The following is a 17,291-nucleotide window of genomic DNA, read 5'->3' on the forward strand; positions in this document are numbered from 1 at the left end:
AAACTCTTTCTCTATAAATGACCAACAAAGATGCCAAAATCGATCTCTTATGTAAATTAAATGGGACCAACTATCGTATGTGGGCGGCCGTTATGGAAAATAACCTCAAAGGTAAAAAACTTTGGGGTTATGTGTGTGGAACCGTTTCGGAACCACAATTGAAATTGTCAAGTTTGAAGGCAATGAGGAAAAAACATTGAATGAAGAAGAAAAAGAGAAAGTCATTCTTGACTTCTCTTCAAAAATGAAAGATTGAGAAAGTGAGCATGCTAAAATTTTAGCATGGTTTATGAATAATGTTGAATTAAAAATTTGTGCAAATCTTGCAAAGTTCAAGAGGGCCTATGAAGCTTGGTTCTTTATGAAAGACATGCACACTAAAAAAGATTTTGCTAGACATTTCTTCTTACAAGAAAAAGTAAGAGAAACCAACCAAGGTGATATGAGTATTAGGGACTATTATAGTACTCTATCTTCTTTATGGGATGAACTTGTCCTTCTCGAACCACAATAGGAAGGTAGTGCTATTGCCATGAGGCAAGATCAAATGGAAAAGAAAATATTTTTTCAATTTATTCATGGGCTTCGTCCCAAATTTGAGCAATTAAGAGGATCCCTTCTTCATAGGGCTTCTATTCCTCTAAGTGACATTTTGGCCGATTTATGTCAAGAAGAGACTCGTTTGGCCTTAAAAAAAGATGTTGATGAAGTTCATGCCGTGTCTAGACCCGACAACAATGTAAGGCCATACAAACCACCCAATTTTTGGAAAAATAATGGTGGTGGAGGAAGAAAAATTATTTGCCATAATTGTAATGAACCGTGCCACATTCGTCCAGATTGCCCCAAGTTCAAAACGAAGGCAACTTCCGTTGGAGAAATTTCTTCAAATGAAGATTCAAAGAAAGATGGAGACATAAAAGTGTCAATTGCTCATCTTACCGAAACTCTACAACAATTCATGAAGATGAACTCCACTCCATCATCCTCTACACCATCCACTTCCGGTGCCGCCATCTCATCCTTTTCAGGTATGACCTCTTGGATTCTTGACTCGGGTGCCTCCTTTCATATGACTCCGAATGCATCACTTTTGTCAAAACCAAGTCTCAATAAATTCAAATTATACGTTTTCACCGTCGATGAAACATCCTTAAATGTTGAAGGTATTAGAAACCTTGAGAAAACTTATGATCAAAACAAAGATTTTTTTGTTCTCAAAATACAAATTATTCCAAAACTTAACCTAAATCTTTTTCCCGTTTCTCAAATTACCGATTTTGAATGTAATGTCTCTCTTTTACCTACCCATTGCTATGTGCAGAATCTTCGGTCCGGGAAGCGGATTAGGCAAGACCATAGAAGAGGGGATCTTTATTATATGGATTTTTTGTCTTTGCCATCCAAATCTTTTTGTAATTATGTTCAATTTAAAGATATTGAGACTTGGCACAAGAGGCTTGGACATCCTAGTATCTTTAAGTTGTATCTCTTTCATTTCTTGAAAAATTTTTGTAATACAAATACATTTACATGCAACGATTGTATTCTTGGAAAAGTTTATTCGCTTCTATATTCGCATAATTATTTTGCGTCAAAAAGACCTTTCGAACTTGTGCATTCCGATGTATGGTGGCCGACACCCGTTATGTCCAAATGAGGATACTCTTAGTATGTTGTTTTTATTGATGAATTTACTAGATATACATGGGTATATATTATTAAAAATAAATCCGATGTATTCACTAATTTTAAAGAATTTCATGTTTTCATTCAAAATCAATTTTAAAATACTATAGCCATACTTAGATTTGATTCGGGAGGTGAGTACATGTCTAAAGAATTTCAAAATTACCTCAAATTAAATGGAATTCTACATCAATGATCTTGTCCTAAAACTCCACAACAAAATGCTCTTGTAGAAAGAAAACATAGACATTTAATAGAAACCACAAGAACACTTCTTATCTCTAAAAATGTTTCTAAGATTTTTTGGGCCGAAGCTCTTCTTACCGCAACATATCTTATAAATCGTATGCCCTCATCTTCTTTAAAAAAATGTATCACCATTTGAAAAATTATTCAAAATTATTCCAGATTTTAATAGACTAAGGATCTTTGGATGTAAATGCTTTGTGCTTGTTCAAGGACAAGACAAATTATCATCAAAAGCTCTTGAATGTGTGTTCATTGGCTATGGTGAAAATGAAAAAGGCTATAGGTGCTATGATATACAAAACAATAAACTCTATATGTCAAGAAATGTAAACTTTCTTGAAGAACAAAATGGTTTTGATATTCACACATCTAAAGAAGACATTGATTATTTCTTCTTATTTGACTTAGCTCCTAGAATGAAGTCTCAATATGCAATTATTTGCGATAATTCTTGTGATGGTATTTTGCATCATAATGATATACCACAACATGATGATGGTTCTCGAAATGAGAACCTTAATGATATTAATGTGTATACCCGGCGGCTAGGAAATGAACATCAATCTGCCCTTGAAAGATATTCCCAAGAATTCTCTTTAGAAGAACCAGTTGAAGACAATCAACTTAGGAGATCCTTTCGTAATAGTAGACCACCACAAAAATTTGTCTTGTGAATCTTTTTCACTTAACTTTAAGACTTGTCTCATGTTGATACACTTCTATCATGAGCATGCCTTATTTAAAAAAGCTAAGGATCATCCTTATTGGATTAAAGCCATGAAAATTGAATTAGAGGCTTTTAACAAAGCCCAAACTTAGAGCATTATTCGCCAACCCTTTGGAAAAAAGCCAATTGGGTGTAGATAAGTTTATAAAGTTAAAACCAAATGCGATGGATCTCTCGAAAGATACAAAGCTCGGTTGTTTGTAAAAGGCTACGCCCAAGAATATGAGATTGATTATGAAGAAACATTTGCCCCAGTAGCTAGAATGACTAGTGTGCGAAATTTAATTGCCTTAGCTTCTATTAAACAATGGCCGATATATCAACTAGATGTTAAAAATGCGTTTTTAAATGAAACTCTATGTGAAGAAGTCTTTATGGATCCTCCGTCAGGTCTTGAAATTGGATAAGGGAATATCCTAAAATTAAACAATACTCTCTGTGGTCTTAAACAAGCACCAAAAGTTTGGTATGATCTCTTTAGCAAAGTAGTTTTCGATAATGTTTTTTCTTCTTGTTATACTAATACTGTCTTCTTTGTTAAAAAATCTGACAAATACATAACAATTTTGTTACTATATATGAATGACATGATCATCACAGGTAATGATAAAAAAGGTATTGAACTTATTAAAAATGTTTTAAAAGAAATTTTTGATATGTATGATCTTGGTTTTCTAAGGTACCTTTTAGGAATTGAAGTTGCATACTCTCTCAAATGAAGCTTGCCTCCGACATGATTAATCGTCTGGGCTAACAGATGACAAGAAGGTGGAGACTCCAGAAGTGATCAACGCCAAGATGAGAGCCAGTGATACACTCTTTTAGCAGATCCCACTCCTTATCGCCAATTAATTGTGTCACTAACATTTATCTATCACCAGGTCCAATATTTCTCATGCGATTCATAGTGCAAGCCAATTTCAGACTGCACCTTCTACCATTCACATGTCCGTAATCAAGAGGATTATCAGATATTTGAAAGACACTATAACTAAAGGATTATTCTTACCCTCCTCTTCACCTCTTACTTTACTTGCTTATACTGACTCTGATTGGGAAGGGGGGCAACCCCGATGATCGTATTTCTACCACAGGTTATTGTGTGTTTCTTGGAGAATCACTTATTTCATGGAGGTGTAAGAAGCAACATAAAATATCTCTCTCTTCTACAGAAGCGGAGTATCGTGCGATGGCCACCACCATTACTGAGATTGTATGGTTAAGAAGCTTGCTTAAAGATATGGACGTCTCATTCTCAACTCCTTCGAAGCTGTGTTGTGACAACAAGAGTTCTATTTACATTGTCAGCAACCACACCTTCCATGAACGAACAAAGCACGTAGAGATGGACTGTCATTATGTTCGTGATGAGTTCCTACGTGACACCATTCACCTTTCATATGTTCCTACCAAATTTTGATTGGCGGACTTCTTCACCAAAGCATTGCCATTGCCTCGCTTTTACTTTCTCCTTAGCAAACTCTCAGTGATCTCTCCGTGTGTTTGAGGGGGGGGGGGCGGTGTTAAAATATGCTATATATATTTATATATAGATTCTGACACATACACATATATACTTTACATATATATGTCTATGTGTCTATCTACATATATAAATATATGCATTCCCTTTGTAATACCCACTAGGGGTAAAATAGCCATTTTACTATTTTACGTCACATGTATATTTTTATATTTTCCTTTTTCCTTTTACCTTGGAAAAGCCCCCTCTTAAGGGACGTTGGAGCCTCCAACGGTCACATTTGTGACCGTTGGAAGGGCTCCAACGTCCCTTAGGAGCCCTTCCAAGGGTCCTCTCCTTGTGCCTATAAATAAAGGGGTTTCCCCAATTGTATTGTATGCTTCTTTGAAGCCTTCTTGAGTGGAATATATTTTTTTCTCTTCTTTTGGGTGTTTTGCCACTTTTGTGGTTTTATTGTAATCTTGCCCATTAGTGGCGATTTGCGTATGTGCATGCTCTCTTGTTTGCTCTTGAAGATATCGCTCCTCTTATTCGGCACTTCATTACAGAAAACTGTTTTTTAGTGGTATTAATTTCCTTTAAAAACATCTTGAAATTATTCAAAGTTCCCATCTGCCTTATGTACCTTAGGACCGAGATTCTTTTTGAAGTCGTATAGTTTGAATCGAAACTGTGTTCTATTTTAAACATCCTTTTGGATATTGAATCCTAGAAAGGAACCCATGTTTATTGGAACTTAACCTTTCCAGCCTATTAAGAACCCCTACTTTTAGCAATAGGCTTTTAGCATCAACATGGGTGAACAACTGTAGTCTCTCTGTCCACTGGAGTTCTGCAGTTCTGCTAGCATTTCGATTTCACAGTGCAAATAAGGTGGGGATTTCAGTGATTACTTTGAAATTCTTGTAGTTACTGGTATTTTGTTGGTATCAGATTCTTTGGTTCTTATATTTGTTGATGCAATTTGTTCTTATATTTGTTGATGCAATTTCTGATTAATTTTAATGCTTTTGCATACATGTCTATTTATTTTTAACCTTCAATTTTCTCATTTGTCTTGATGCTGATGAATTTGGCCATGTCTCTTCTGTGTTGAGGTTAACTGGCTTGCTATTGATTCAGAGCATCAAATCCATCATTTGTGGATGTGGTTTGATGCATTGAGTTTAAGATTTCCTGAAGTGCTCTGTGAAAAGTAGTAGAGAGATTTGCATATGTTTTAGGTTATGGTTATTCTATTCATCACTTCTGTAGTTTTCTTTTGTGTCCTTTGACAAATTTCCTTCTATTTCTGGTTTCAGGTATGTCCACAACAATATATTCTTCAGTTTCGCGGTGGACTCTGATATTGCCCAGATGTTCAAAGGCTCTGATTGTTCCATTAAGTCCAAGTCTCTTCAGGATTTTGAACATGATACTATTCACTCTTCTCTTTCATCTGAGAAGGATGTTAAGGCTTCGATGCATGGAACTGTTGTTGAGACTTCTGACCTAAAGGATATGATTATAAATGCTGAGGAACAACTGTCTGATGCTAAGGACAAACATGCAGAGGTCCAAATGACTGATAGTGAACAGGCAACATATGCATCTGCAAATAATGACTTACGCGGAACAAAGGCTTACCAGGAAGCTGATGTACCAGGGTTGCATAATCTTGCCATGGCAATAATTGACTATAGGGGTCATAGAGTTGTTGCACAGGTTCTGATCCTTTTTTTTTATCGAAAATCTGAAAATTGCACACATGGTCTTTCCACATGCAGTTGCATAGCTAATTATGTGAATGCTCACAAACGTGCATGGAGTTCCACTCTGTTATGAAATTGCTGCCTGTAATATATGATGCCCTAGTGTCAGAGTGATTATTTACGTATCCTGTCCAATATTCTGCTCATGCTGATACAAATTCTCTTTTCATTCTTCAAACTGACAAAGAGTAATCATATCCATCTGAGCACCTAATAATGCATGCTAAGATTTGTTCATGAATGCATGCCCACTCAGCTATTTATTTATTTATTCCAAGTGAGAATGCTTTAGCAATTCTTGAAACATGATCCTCTATAGATGTAGTCACAGATGGAAGATATTTATCGAATAATGGAAAATTATCTTCCAATCAACGATTTGGGATCTGCTTCTTTGTTGGCTGGTTCCACAAAAATCAGGTCATGGACAATTTGTTTATAGTGTAAAGCTAAAGGATTATTTTGGATAGGTCAATGTGTGAAAAAGTTGTAACTTTCTGGGTACCTATGACTTATGAACAATTGCAATTAGCAATTTCCAAGCTAGGGCCTTTGTGGGTAGAGGTGCAATATATGCAGCAACCTTGCCGACTGGCCATATTTTTATACCACTGTGCAAGAGCCTGACTGGTTACTGTCACTGGATGGCAAGACTTTATTATGAAGTTAGATTCCGTGAAATCAATGTATTTCCATTAGGCAAATTATGTCTTATCTAATTTTTGTTATTCTCCAACTCCTATGCAGTTTTCCTCCCATGAGCTAACTCTGTTGCATTTTCTGATTGCAGAGCATCATTCCTGGTATCCTTCAAGGAGATAAATCAGACTCACTTTTATATGGTTCTGTTGACAATGGTAAAAAGATTTGCTGGAATGAAGCATTTCATGTCAAGGTGATATGTTTGTTCACTTGAGTTTATAATTTGGTATATTGGTTACGTACAGTCTAGTTAGAATCTCATGGTGCAAGTTGTTTTGACTAAATCTAACCTCGTAAATGTGTGCATCATGCTCGATTTAGTGGGAAACGACCCTTGGATCTTGTTTTTTCAATGAAAAAACATGTTTTTTGAGTCGGGATAAATTGGTGCATTTACACTTGTTGATTTTTGCATTGCCAGAAAAAACTATACACAGGTCGGATTCTGGTTATTCAAAAGCCGGTCCCCACTAAAAACATGTAGAGATCACGCTCATGGGGTCCCTTTGACCAAAAAAAAGGAAATGGAAGTTGCTAAGTTGTTTGTACATACAAACGATTGTAGCAACTTTTAACCCATATATATATATATATATATATATATATATATATATATAGAGAGAGAGAGAGAGAGAGAGAGAGAGAGAGAGAGAGAGAGAGAGAGAGAGAGAGAGAGGTCCGTAACAGTGGGCGAGCAAATCGTCCACTGTTATCGGACGAATATCACGTGATCTGCAGAGGGTTTTTTTGTAACTGTTTCGCGACAATTAACAGCGGTCACAACCACCGCTAATTGTCTGTTTTCTACCCAGACAATTGGAGCTCGTGACCGCTGCTAATCGTCTGGAATCAACGCTGGACGCAAGTTCGATGCATGTCCAGTGTTTAACTCGTCCATCATTACAGGATTTCCTATATATATATAAAGATTTGCTGGAGTGAAGCATTTCATGCCAAGGTGATGTATTTGTTCATTGCGTATATAATTTGGGATATTAGACTTTGTTCATCTGGTATGTGCAATATATATACATGTATGTATGTATTCAAACACATTGGTAATTGTCTTTTGTCCAAACACAAGCAATATCCTCCTCCTCCACAATGACCTGTCCCATACCATCCAAATGTCTCTGTAATCCTTTCCGGCCTTGTTTTGTTGTCTTCAAGACCTGTTCTGTTCCACAAGGAGTCCACTGTCAGCTCCCACTTTTTGTTTGTAGACAAAGTGACAAACCGTGCTACTTTATTACATAGTCACTGATCTCGGTGCCATTTTGAAAATATCATGTATTTATCAGAATTTCAAGGTCAGCCTAGTGTGATATTTACAAAATATCACCAGAACATAACAGATCATGATGTTATTGCAATATTATCACGATATTTTCCTGAAATTTTCATGAGAAAAAAAATCTTTGTTTTATATATTTTAAGTATATGTTTTATATTTTAAAAACTTTTCTGACTGTTTCTTTATATTTTTTGCAAGAAAAAGACTACAAAACCTAGTTTTTCTTATATTTTCTATTATTCTTTATATTATCAAATTTTAAAACTTTTGATATTTTCTCTAGCTTTTTCCAAGAAAAGGAACTTTTTGAAAGAATCCTGAGTAAAATCTTGCCATGAAATTACTGAGAACGATATTGGTGATCATGTTTTAATAGAGTTATGGTCAAGCTAATTTTGCTTTATCCATTTTATTTGCTGCTATCTGCATGGGTTGACTAGGTTTCTATCATTGACGTTGAAGATAATCATGGCTATTTATGGTCTCTCCTTTTTGATTTGGTATCACTTTCTTAAATGGATGTCCCTTCCCACTTCTCTCCCTCCTACTCCTCTTTCCTGTTTTCCATAAAACCTTGTAGCTTCTACTTGATTTTTCTGATAGCAGCATATCACACTTAGTATGGAATTGATAGTAATATTCTTTTTCTTCAGGTTTTGGAGGCTGCTAAACGTCTCCATCTAAAGGAACATACGGTCCTCGATGGGTCTGGCAATTCCATCAAACTAGCAGCTCCTGTGGAATGCAAGGGCATTATTGGTAGTGATGACAGGTTTCCCTATGCTTCCTTCTATGCTTTGTTTTTTCCATGCCCTTCTCAATTAGATGTAGTAACTGTTTAAGTGCTTATTGATTAGTAATTTAGTATTTCTTTTCCTTGGGAAATAAACAGTATCCTTTTTGGGAAAGTATTTTTGTTCTAATGCATGTGAGTGCTTTGACTATGCTTCTCTTCTGTTGTAATTGATGGACAGGCACTATCTTTTAGATTTGATGAGAGTGACTCCTAGAGATGCTAATTACAGTGGTGAAGGATCTAGGTTTTGTGTTCTTAGGCCTGAACTTGTTTCTTCATTTTGTCAGGTGACTCTCATGTGTGGTTTACTTCACATCACATATGCAACACTGTGCAGGTTAACTTACTGTTTTTTCTAATTATGCCATTTGTTAATCTGAAAAAAGGTTGAAGCTGTGGAGAGGTCAAAATGTACAATTAAAGATGATGGGAAGGCCCAATTGGAAGTACTTTGTCAAGATGTCACCGGTACTAATGGTTCTGAATCAATGAGAAATGTACTACAACAGGTGTTATGGTCTTTTGAATTGATAATTTTTTTTATTGTTTTTTGATTTTTCCTTTGAGAGACACTGTGATTATATATAATTTAAGGACCTTAACTGCAGCTTTTTTCTTTCCATCTGAGAAGTTTGATTTCAATGGCCTCTTGAAGTATTTGTTGAGCTGTTTGTTGTCGGATGTGAAGCATATCCTTACCAACTTAAAAGAGAAAATGCATCTATCAGTTAGGAATGTGAAGGTGTCTTATACTATTTGTAGCTAAAAATGATTTTGATTAAAATATGTATGTTCTTTGTGAAGGATGTGACCGAAAAAGGAAGTGAAACTGCTGAACTAAATGATTCCGCACCTGCCTTAACGAGTTCTTCAAGTGAGGATATATTTTTAAATCCAAATGTCCTGACAGAATTCACCTTATCGGGATGTAAAGAGGTATATGTCACACAGCCAATTTTCGAGTGTTCCTATCTAATTGTTGATGCTAATGTGGTGAAGTTTTTATTTGGATTTGAGCAGGAGATAGCTGCGGATGAGGCTTTAGTAAGGAAGGCTGGTATATATCTTGTAGATGTGGTTATTCCAAAGTTTGTCCAAGACCTTAACACACTTGAGGTTTCCCCCATGGATGGGCAGACCTTAACTGAAGCGCTCCATGCTCATGGGATAAATGTTAGGTACCTTGGAAAGGTGAGTTTTCACATTGTCTACTGAATGTAATTGGTGTCCTTTCAGTCTCTGTATTTTAACAGATTCAATTTTGGAAATTTTCAGATAGCTGGGATGACAAAACATTTGCCCCATATATGGGATCTATGTGTTATTGAGATTATTGTGCGGTCTGCAAAGCATATCCTCAAGGTGACGTATTGGTAAATGTTATCCTGTGTTATAGTCTTATAGGTGTTTTAGTAGTGGCATTGAGCAATTCTTTTCTATAAGTTTACCCCTGAAAGCCTGCCTGCCTTACAAAATTTCTTTATCAGAGACTTTTACCTATCTGATCTTTCCATCTGAAGAAGGAAGCCTTTTGAACATTCTTAATCATTTTGAAATCAGGCCCATGTTCTGGAAGAAGACTGTTATATGGTATTTTTCTGCAGAGACTTGCATGTGGGAGTTTTTGTGGATCCTCCTACATTATGATTGCTCTCTATTATCTGGTACCTGAGAAGAACTTCCCATCTAAAAACATTTATCTTAAAGTTATTTCACATCGTTGATGGCTATGTCACTTGGGTACGGGTACGGGTACGGGTACGGGTACGGGTACGGGTACGGGTAAGGGTAAGGGTAAGGGTAAGGGTACGGGTGCGGGTGCGGGTGCGGGTGCGGGTGCGGGTGCGGGTACGGGTACAGGTACGGGTACGGGTACATGTACGACAATTCCAAAAAAATGTGGGTACGGGGATATGACTATATATATAAATATAAATAAATATATAAAATATCATATAAAATTATAAATTCACATAAATTTAATATTTAACATTTAACAACTAAACTAGTAAGAGACTAACAATAACTTTTATTCAAAGAATCAAAATTCAACTAAATTCACATAAATTCAACATTTAACATTTAACATTTAACAGCTAAACTAGTAACATGCTATCCAACAATAACTTTTATTCAAAGAATCAAAATTCAAGTAAGAACTGAGAAACAAGCTAAAACTAACAAATTAACAAATTAAGAAACAAGTTATAACAAGCTAATAATAATTTCAGATAATAGTACCTAACAACTTGCACTTAGCAAATAGAAATATAGAAAAACATTCATTTACATATTATCAACTATCAACCTCTGTAACAAATATCTCGAGAAATTGCCTGAAAGTTTTAAACGGCAATTTCTCGCGAGATTTTCAATCTGTGACAAATATCGTGATATTTACCATTTTAGCAGATATTTATCGCAAGATTTTCATTTTTAAATGTGTTTTATTTATATTTTCCTATAAAATTTATTTTTATATTTTAATTTATTCTTTATTGCCGAGATTTTACAAAAAAATGTGAGATTTATGAAAAATTTCAAAATCTTCCGAGTTTTTGACTCTCGAGATTTTGCCGTTTTAACTTTTGTCACTATGCTATCAACTATCAAGTTAACAACTTAACAAATAACAAGCTTACCAAAAAGATGAAAAAGTCCAAAATTCCAAAAAGGCCATAACATTTGTTTTTTCATTATCATCACCCATATCAATGGATGATGGAAGAACATGATCATCTAATTCCATGTTCAGAGTTTCAAAGTCATGATTCCCTTTTATATCAAAATCTTCAACATTAACATCCCAAAACTTGGTGCTCTATTGCCGGCAAAGAAATTAAATAATTATGTGTTAAATATGCAATAAAAACATAAAACATGATATACAAACTATAAATAAGTAAACACAAAAATTTATAGTTTGGATACCTATATTCTTCTTTGCTTCATGAAAGCAATCAAAGATTAGAATGCATGAACACTAAATCTTCCGAGTGCTTGCTAGTTTGTTTCTTTTAATGTTGTGAATTTGTGCATATGTGCTCTATTTTCTTTCACAACAAGAAGATGCAACATTGTGTGATAGTAGCTTGAAAGCAATATGCTGAATTAAGGGTAGTCATATCCATATGACACCCACTATATAAGAGGATAGTCATCATCTTTATCTATCAACCCTTCCAAACCATCAAAATTTCCCATAAAAAACTTCGAAAACTCATTATGCACATTCACATTTTGTTGTTCATTTCAAAAAATTCTATTCAAACATAAAACTCTGAATCTTTATGTGGTGGCAATCGACCAACAACTTCACTTTGCCATTTTTTTCCATAGTACTTTGGGTTCAATGAATGAGCCATGCATTGCAGAGGGGTGTTGCTCTTGTCCCATCGTGCTACCAATATTTTGTGCACATGATTATAAAAATTAGAGTCTTCAAGGGCAGAATTTTTCTTTTCATGCTTTAAAATTGCAGTTTCCACTTTCTCAATTATGGTGTCCCATATCTCATAGACCCTATGCAACATAGGTATATCTTGATCAACAATCTTTTAAATGGGCTCTGTAAACTCAAGAAAATAAATGACATTATCCCACCAAGTCATCAACAATGCATTTCTTGATAGCTTGGGCTTTTGCAACATCATTAGAACGATAGAAAACCCAATCATCATCAGTGACCAATTGAAATAGTGCATTCTTCACTTCTTTAATTCTTTTAAACATAACGGTGACGGATGCAAAACGAGTCTCAACAACCTTCAACAACTTCATATCAGAATGCTTATTATAAATATCTAGTGCCCTATGGTGGTTTACAAAAAAGTTTCTAATGTTCTTAATGTCATTCTATAGCTCCTAAATCCATGAACATAACTCGTAAGTAATGAGATCTTGCTCCTTGCTTGGTGGATTGCATATACTTTTAAGAGCCAAATTTAAACTATGCACCACACAAGGAGTCCAAAATATGTTAGGATATTCAACCTCCACAACTATACCAGCTGGTGCATTGTCAGTAATGATTTGAACAACGTTATCTTCTCCAACTTCTTTGATGCATTCTAAGAAAAGTTTTTTCATATACCCCGTATCTTTGTACTCCCCACTCCCCAGATGTGCCTATTGATTTCAAAAACATTGACCCCCTTTATTGAAGCTGCAATAAAATTTATCAAAAGATGCCTCTATATATCAGTCCACCCATCAGACACTATAGAAACACAACTTTCAGCACAAGAAAACTTTTTATATTCCAATAATCTATCCACGTTTGCTCTCTCCTCTCTCAAAATAATTGTTATTAACTTCTCAGAACCGTACCTACTCAAGTTAAAATTTGCCAAGGATGGAACTAGATCCTTCCAATATGGATTTCTAGCTACGTTGAATGGTATGGAACTTGCAAAAAATAATCTGTCCACTTTCTATCCATTTCCTCCCTTCCATGTTCATTAAACGAGCCTTCAATTATTTTTTGGCTAACATCTAATTTCCTTCTCTTCGAATTAGTAGCGTCACTATTCTTATGGCTAGATAGTGGTATGTTAATACAATTTGATGCCGCCATAGACTTTCTTTTTTCAACATTTTCGTGTTCCTTCCTCAACTGCTTAAGTGTGTCATCATCAACACGAGAGCACTGCCTAATACATTTGTTTTTGATCTTCAAGAGATGAGCTTTTACTCTTGTGTATGATCCATTAAACTCCACTTTACAAAAATTACACATAAATTGCATATTCCCCCCTCCTTTGGGACATCTACCCAACTTTGTTACATGGGCCTACAGTGGTTGACCGTTGATCACTTGATCCTCAGGTACTGAACTAGAAGTACATGTTGAGCTTATTGTCTCACTGCTACTAGCACTTGTAACTTTCTTTCCTTTATCAGCCATCCTATCACACAATCAAAAAATTCACACAATCAAAAAATTCAAAGCAAAAATGCCACATAAGAATAAAATAAGTCAACAAACCATACATGACAAAATCAAGAACTAACCTATGTAAAGTGTAAACTGATATAAACTGAAATAATATAAATATATATGCAATATCTAAAAGATATATTACATACTGAATATATCTAAATAATCTAAATTGAAAATTAAAAACTGAATATAAACTATAAAGTTATAAACTGAATATTAACTGAAAATATAAACTAAATATATGTAAATTATAAACTGAAAATAAAAATTAGAAACTGAATATAAATGATAAACTATAAAGTTATAAACCGAATATTAACTGAAAATATATCTAACTTATAATTTGAATCTGAATACACTGCATATAAACTGAATATAAACTATAAAGTTATAAACTGAATATAGACTATAAAGTTATAAACTGAATATTAACTGAAAATATAAACTAAATATATCTAAATTAGAATCTGAAAATATAAATTAGAAACTGAATGTAAATGACATTAGAAACTGAATATAAATGATATTACCCAACTAAATATTGAATCTGAATACAAACTGAATAATAGACACTGAATATAAACAATAAAGTTATAATTTATAAATTAAAAATTTGAATACAAACTGGAAACCTAAACTGAATATATGTAAATATGTACTAAATACAAAACCTAAACTGAAAATATATACTAAATACAAACGGAATATAAACTAAAAGTCACCCTAAAACAAAAAAAAAGAAAAAACAAAAGATGATGGTCCTACCTCATCACTGCTTGCCGGAGGTGATCTCCTTCGAGTCTTTGAGTTGCAGTTGCAGAGAGAGAGAGACAGAGGGAGAGGAGAGAAACAAGAGAGAGAGGGAGACATAGAAGGGGGGGAGGGAAACAAGAGAGAGGCAAAGGGAGCGAGAAGGGGAAGGAGGGAGGGAGAAGGGAGTAAGACAGAGGGAGCGAGAAGGGGAGGGAGATAGAGGGAGCAAGAAGGGGAGTGAGACAGAGGGAGCGAGAAGGGGAGGGTGAGAGAGAGAAGGGGAGTGAAACATAGGGAGCGAGAAGGGGAGGGAGAGTCAGAGAAGGGGGGGTTAGGGTTTGGGTCGAGAGGGAGGGGCTCGAGAGGTTAAGACTTAAGAGTAGGGTGGGGCAGGACCAAAATGGCCCCGCCCCTTTGACCGACGTTTTTAGTGTGGTTTTGGGTCTACAAAAGACCCGAAACTAGACTTAGTGCGGGACCCGGCCTGCCCCGTACCTGCACTACGTCCCGTACATGCACTCGTGTCAACATGGGTATGGCTACTGTGTATCCGTGTCGCAGTTGCATAGGTTGCTGGCCTAATTCTCTTGCATTTTCCCCCTCCCCTCAAGCTTTTCACAAATGATTCATGCATCTTTCAAATAACAAAGGAGAAGATAATCTAGAATTTCTCCAACTGAAGTCGAGTGAATCTATGTATCAATTTTCTATTTTCTTTCTGTATTCAAGAACCTAATGTTCTGAAGCTTTTCGATTATACTCATGCTTATGGCCTCTCTTCTCAAAGTTTTGTTGTACAAAGACGACAATTATTCACAAGAGAATCAGGTCAATTTAAGTCACAGTTTGCAATCCCTTTGACTTTCCTTAACACTTTCACTTTCAGGAAGGAAACACATGAGTAGAAGGATATGCAAGGTGGATGATTCCAGCATATCTCTAAATTATTCTCGCAATTTATTCTCCAACTTATAATCATCACTACATGTGGCTTGGTTAAAGCAAATGGAGGAGACATCTACCTGACAGAACACTTCCACTCATTGAATTCTTTCTTAAAACCTTATCTGCATCTGCAATAGCTTAGATTTTGTTTCAGGATAACCTTGCAAGTGGTTTTATAATTTCTTAAGAAAGATTTGCCACATTCAGATCCATCCTGTTTTTAGGACATCCGACAAACAAAATGAACTATGTGGCTTTTTGCCTAACCCTAGCTTGCCTATATATATATATATATATATATATATATATATATATATATATATGAGAACTACAGTGTGAAACACGATTTCATGGTTTTTTTTGTTCTTTTCTCTTGAATCTAGCCATACGGATGTGATCTACATGCTTGGTTTTATAAGGACCAGCTCTTGAATCATCTGATTATGATGCATAAACAAGATTTTTTAAGGCTTTAAAATCAACGGCTCATAGTCTTCAAAAATATTCAAACATTCAAAAATCACATTTTTTCATTGAAAATTCATGATGCAACAATTGATTCCTAACAGATTCACCATTCCAAACACATCTACATGGTTGGATTTGCAAAAAAAGTGTTGGAAATGCCCATATTTCTAGTTCTTATTATTTCTGTTATCATATTCTAGTGACTATATATAAGGCCAGTAGAATATGTTAACTGAAAATATGTGAACCAGAGTGTGAACTAGGCATTTCTGACACTTTTTTTGCAAATCCAACCCTACAGATGCATTCAGCCTGGTTCATTTGCTAGGAAATGATTGTTGGATCATGTATTTTTGATGAAAAATGGTATTTTTGGATGCATGAATATTTACAAAAATTCTGAGCCGTTGATTTTCAATCCTTGAAAGATCCTTCTTATACATCGTAATCAAATGATCCATGAGTCTTTTTCTATAAAACAAAGCATCTAGATTACATTCATACAATGGAATTTAAGAAAAAAGTAAAAAAACCATGGAAATCTCGTTCCATACTCCAGTTCACATATTTACAATTAAAATATTCTAGTGATATATATATATATATATATATATATATATATATATATATAGAGAGAGAGAGAGAGAGAGAGAGAGAGAGAGAGAGAGAGAGAGAGAGAGAGAGCTGCTAATCACTTTTCTAGCTAACCACCGAGCTAATCAAGCTTTCGAAGTTTTTTTTTCATTTTTTGCTTAAATCTGTCCATACAGACGCGTTCTAGATGCTTGATTTTATAGGAATCAACTCTTGGATTATCCGATTCTGATATGCAGGTAGTTTTTTATAAGTTTTAAAAAAATCCAAGGTCTAAGATTTCCTAAATATTTAAGGCTTAAAAGATCATGTTTTTCATCGAAAAAATATGATCCAAGTGCCATTTCTTAGTAAATCAACCATGCCGAACACATCTGTATGGCCAGATTTAAGTAACATGGGGAAAACCGTTCGAAAGTCCTGTTAGCACAATGGATAGCTAGAAATTTAGAAAAGTAGTTAGCAGTTACCACCTTCTCTCTCTCTCTCTCACTATATGGCTTTCTTTTTGGGAAATGATGAGATCTTTTAGAATTAAAGTTAATAAGACTATAAATTTTAATTTAATTGATAAAAGTTTGAAAAATTATGTTTTCTTAAAAATATCTTGATAATGTGCTTAATATTAACATGGTATTTTTCTTTAGGAGTATTAAAGTTGTTTAAATCGAAAAAAAAATGCTGTGACTATAATTCAAATTCACTGACTTAGAAAACAGCTTTTTTTGATGTGTATTCAACTTTCAATTACCTTATTGCAGACTTAGATTAGATATGGCAAAGCCTTTTGGATCTGTATGCTTGATCATTGTCACGATAATACTTGATACAAAGTGAGTTTGATGAGTCTGAAAGAAAGTAAACTTTTATGTTGTCTCTAATGGCATACAGCAACCTG

At 34.9% G+C, this 17,291-nt stretch overlaps 1 protein-coding gene across 2 annotated transcripts in view; it reads left to right on the top strand.

The window, feature by feature from the left end:
- The window catches only part of LOC149828969 (clustered mitochondria protein-like), a 57,978-nt gene that overhangs the window by 15,537 nt on the left and 25,150 nt on the right, over positions 1-17,291 (top strand). For both annotated transcript variants that reach the window (XM_090017841.1, XM_090017842.1), the window contains 8 exons: positions 5,450-5,852; positions 6,690-6,794; positions 8,549-8,667; positions 8,870-8,978; positions 9,078-9,200; positions 9,496-9,627; positions 9,712-9,882; positions 9,967-10,053. In XM_090017841.1, coding sequence (XP_089873967.1) covers positions 5,450-5,852; positions 6,690-6,794; positions 8,549-8,667; positions 8,870-8,978; positions 9,078-9,200; positions 9,496-9,627; positions 9,712-9,882; positions 9,967-10,053 — 1,249 coding nt within the window. The remainder of the gene's footprint in view (positions 1-5,449; positions 5,853-6,689; positions 6,795-8,548; positions 8,668-8,869; positions 8,979-9,077; positions 9,201-9,495; positions 9,628-9,711; positions 9,883-9,966; positions 10,054-17,291) is intronic.

The sequence above is a fragment of the Nuphar pumila genome, chromosome 9, assembly GCF_984573655.1.
Source record: "Nuphar pumila chromosome 9, dmNupPumi1.hap1.1, whole genome shotgun sequence".
Classification (NCBI taxonomy): domain Eukaryota; kingdom Viridiplantae; phylum Streptophyta; class Magnoliopsida; order Nymphaeales; family Nymphaeaceae; genus Nuphar; species Nuphar pumila.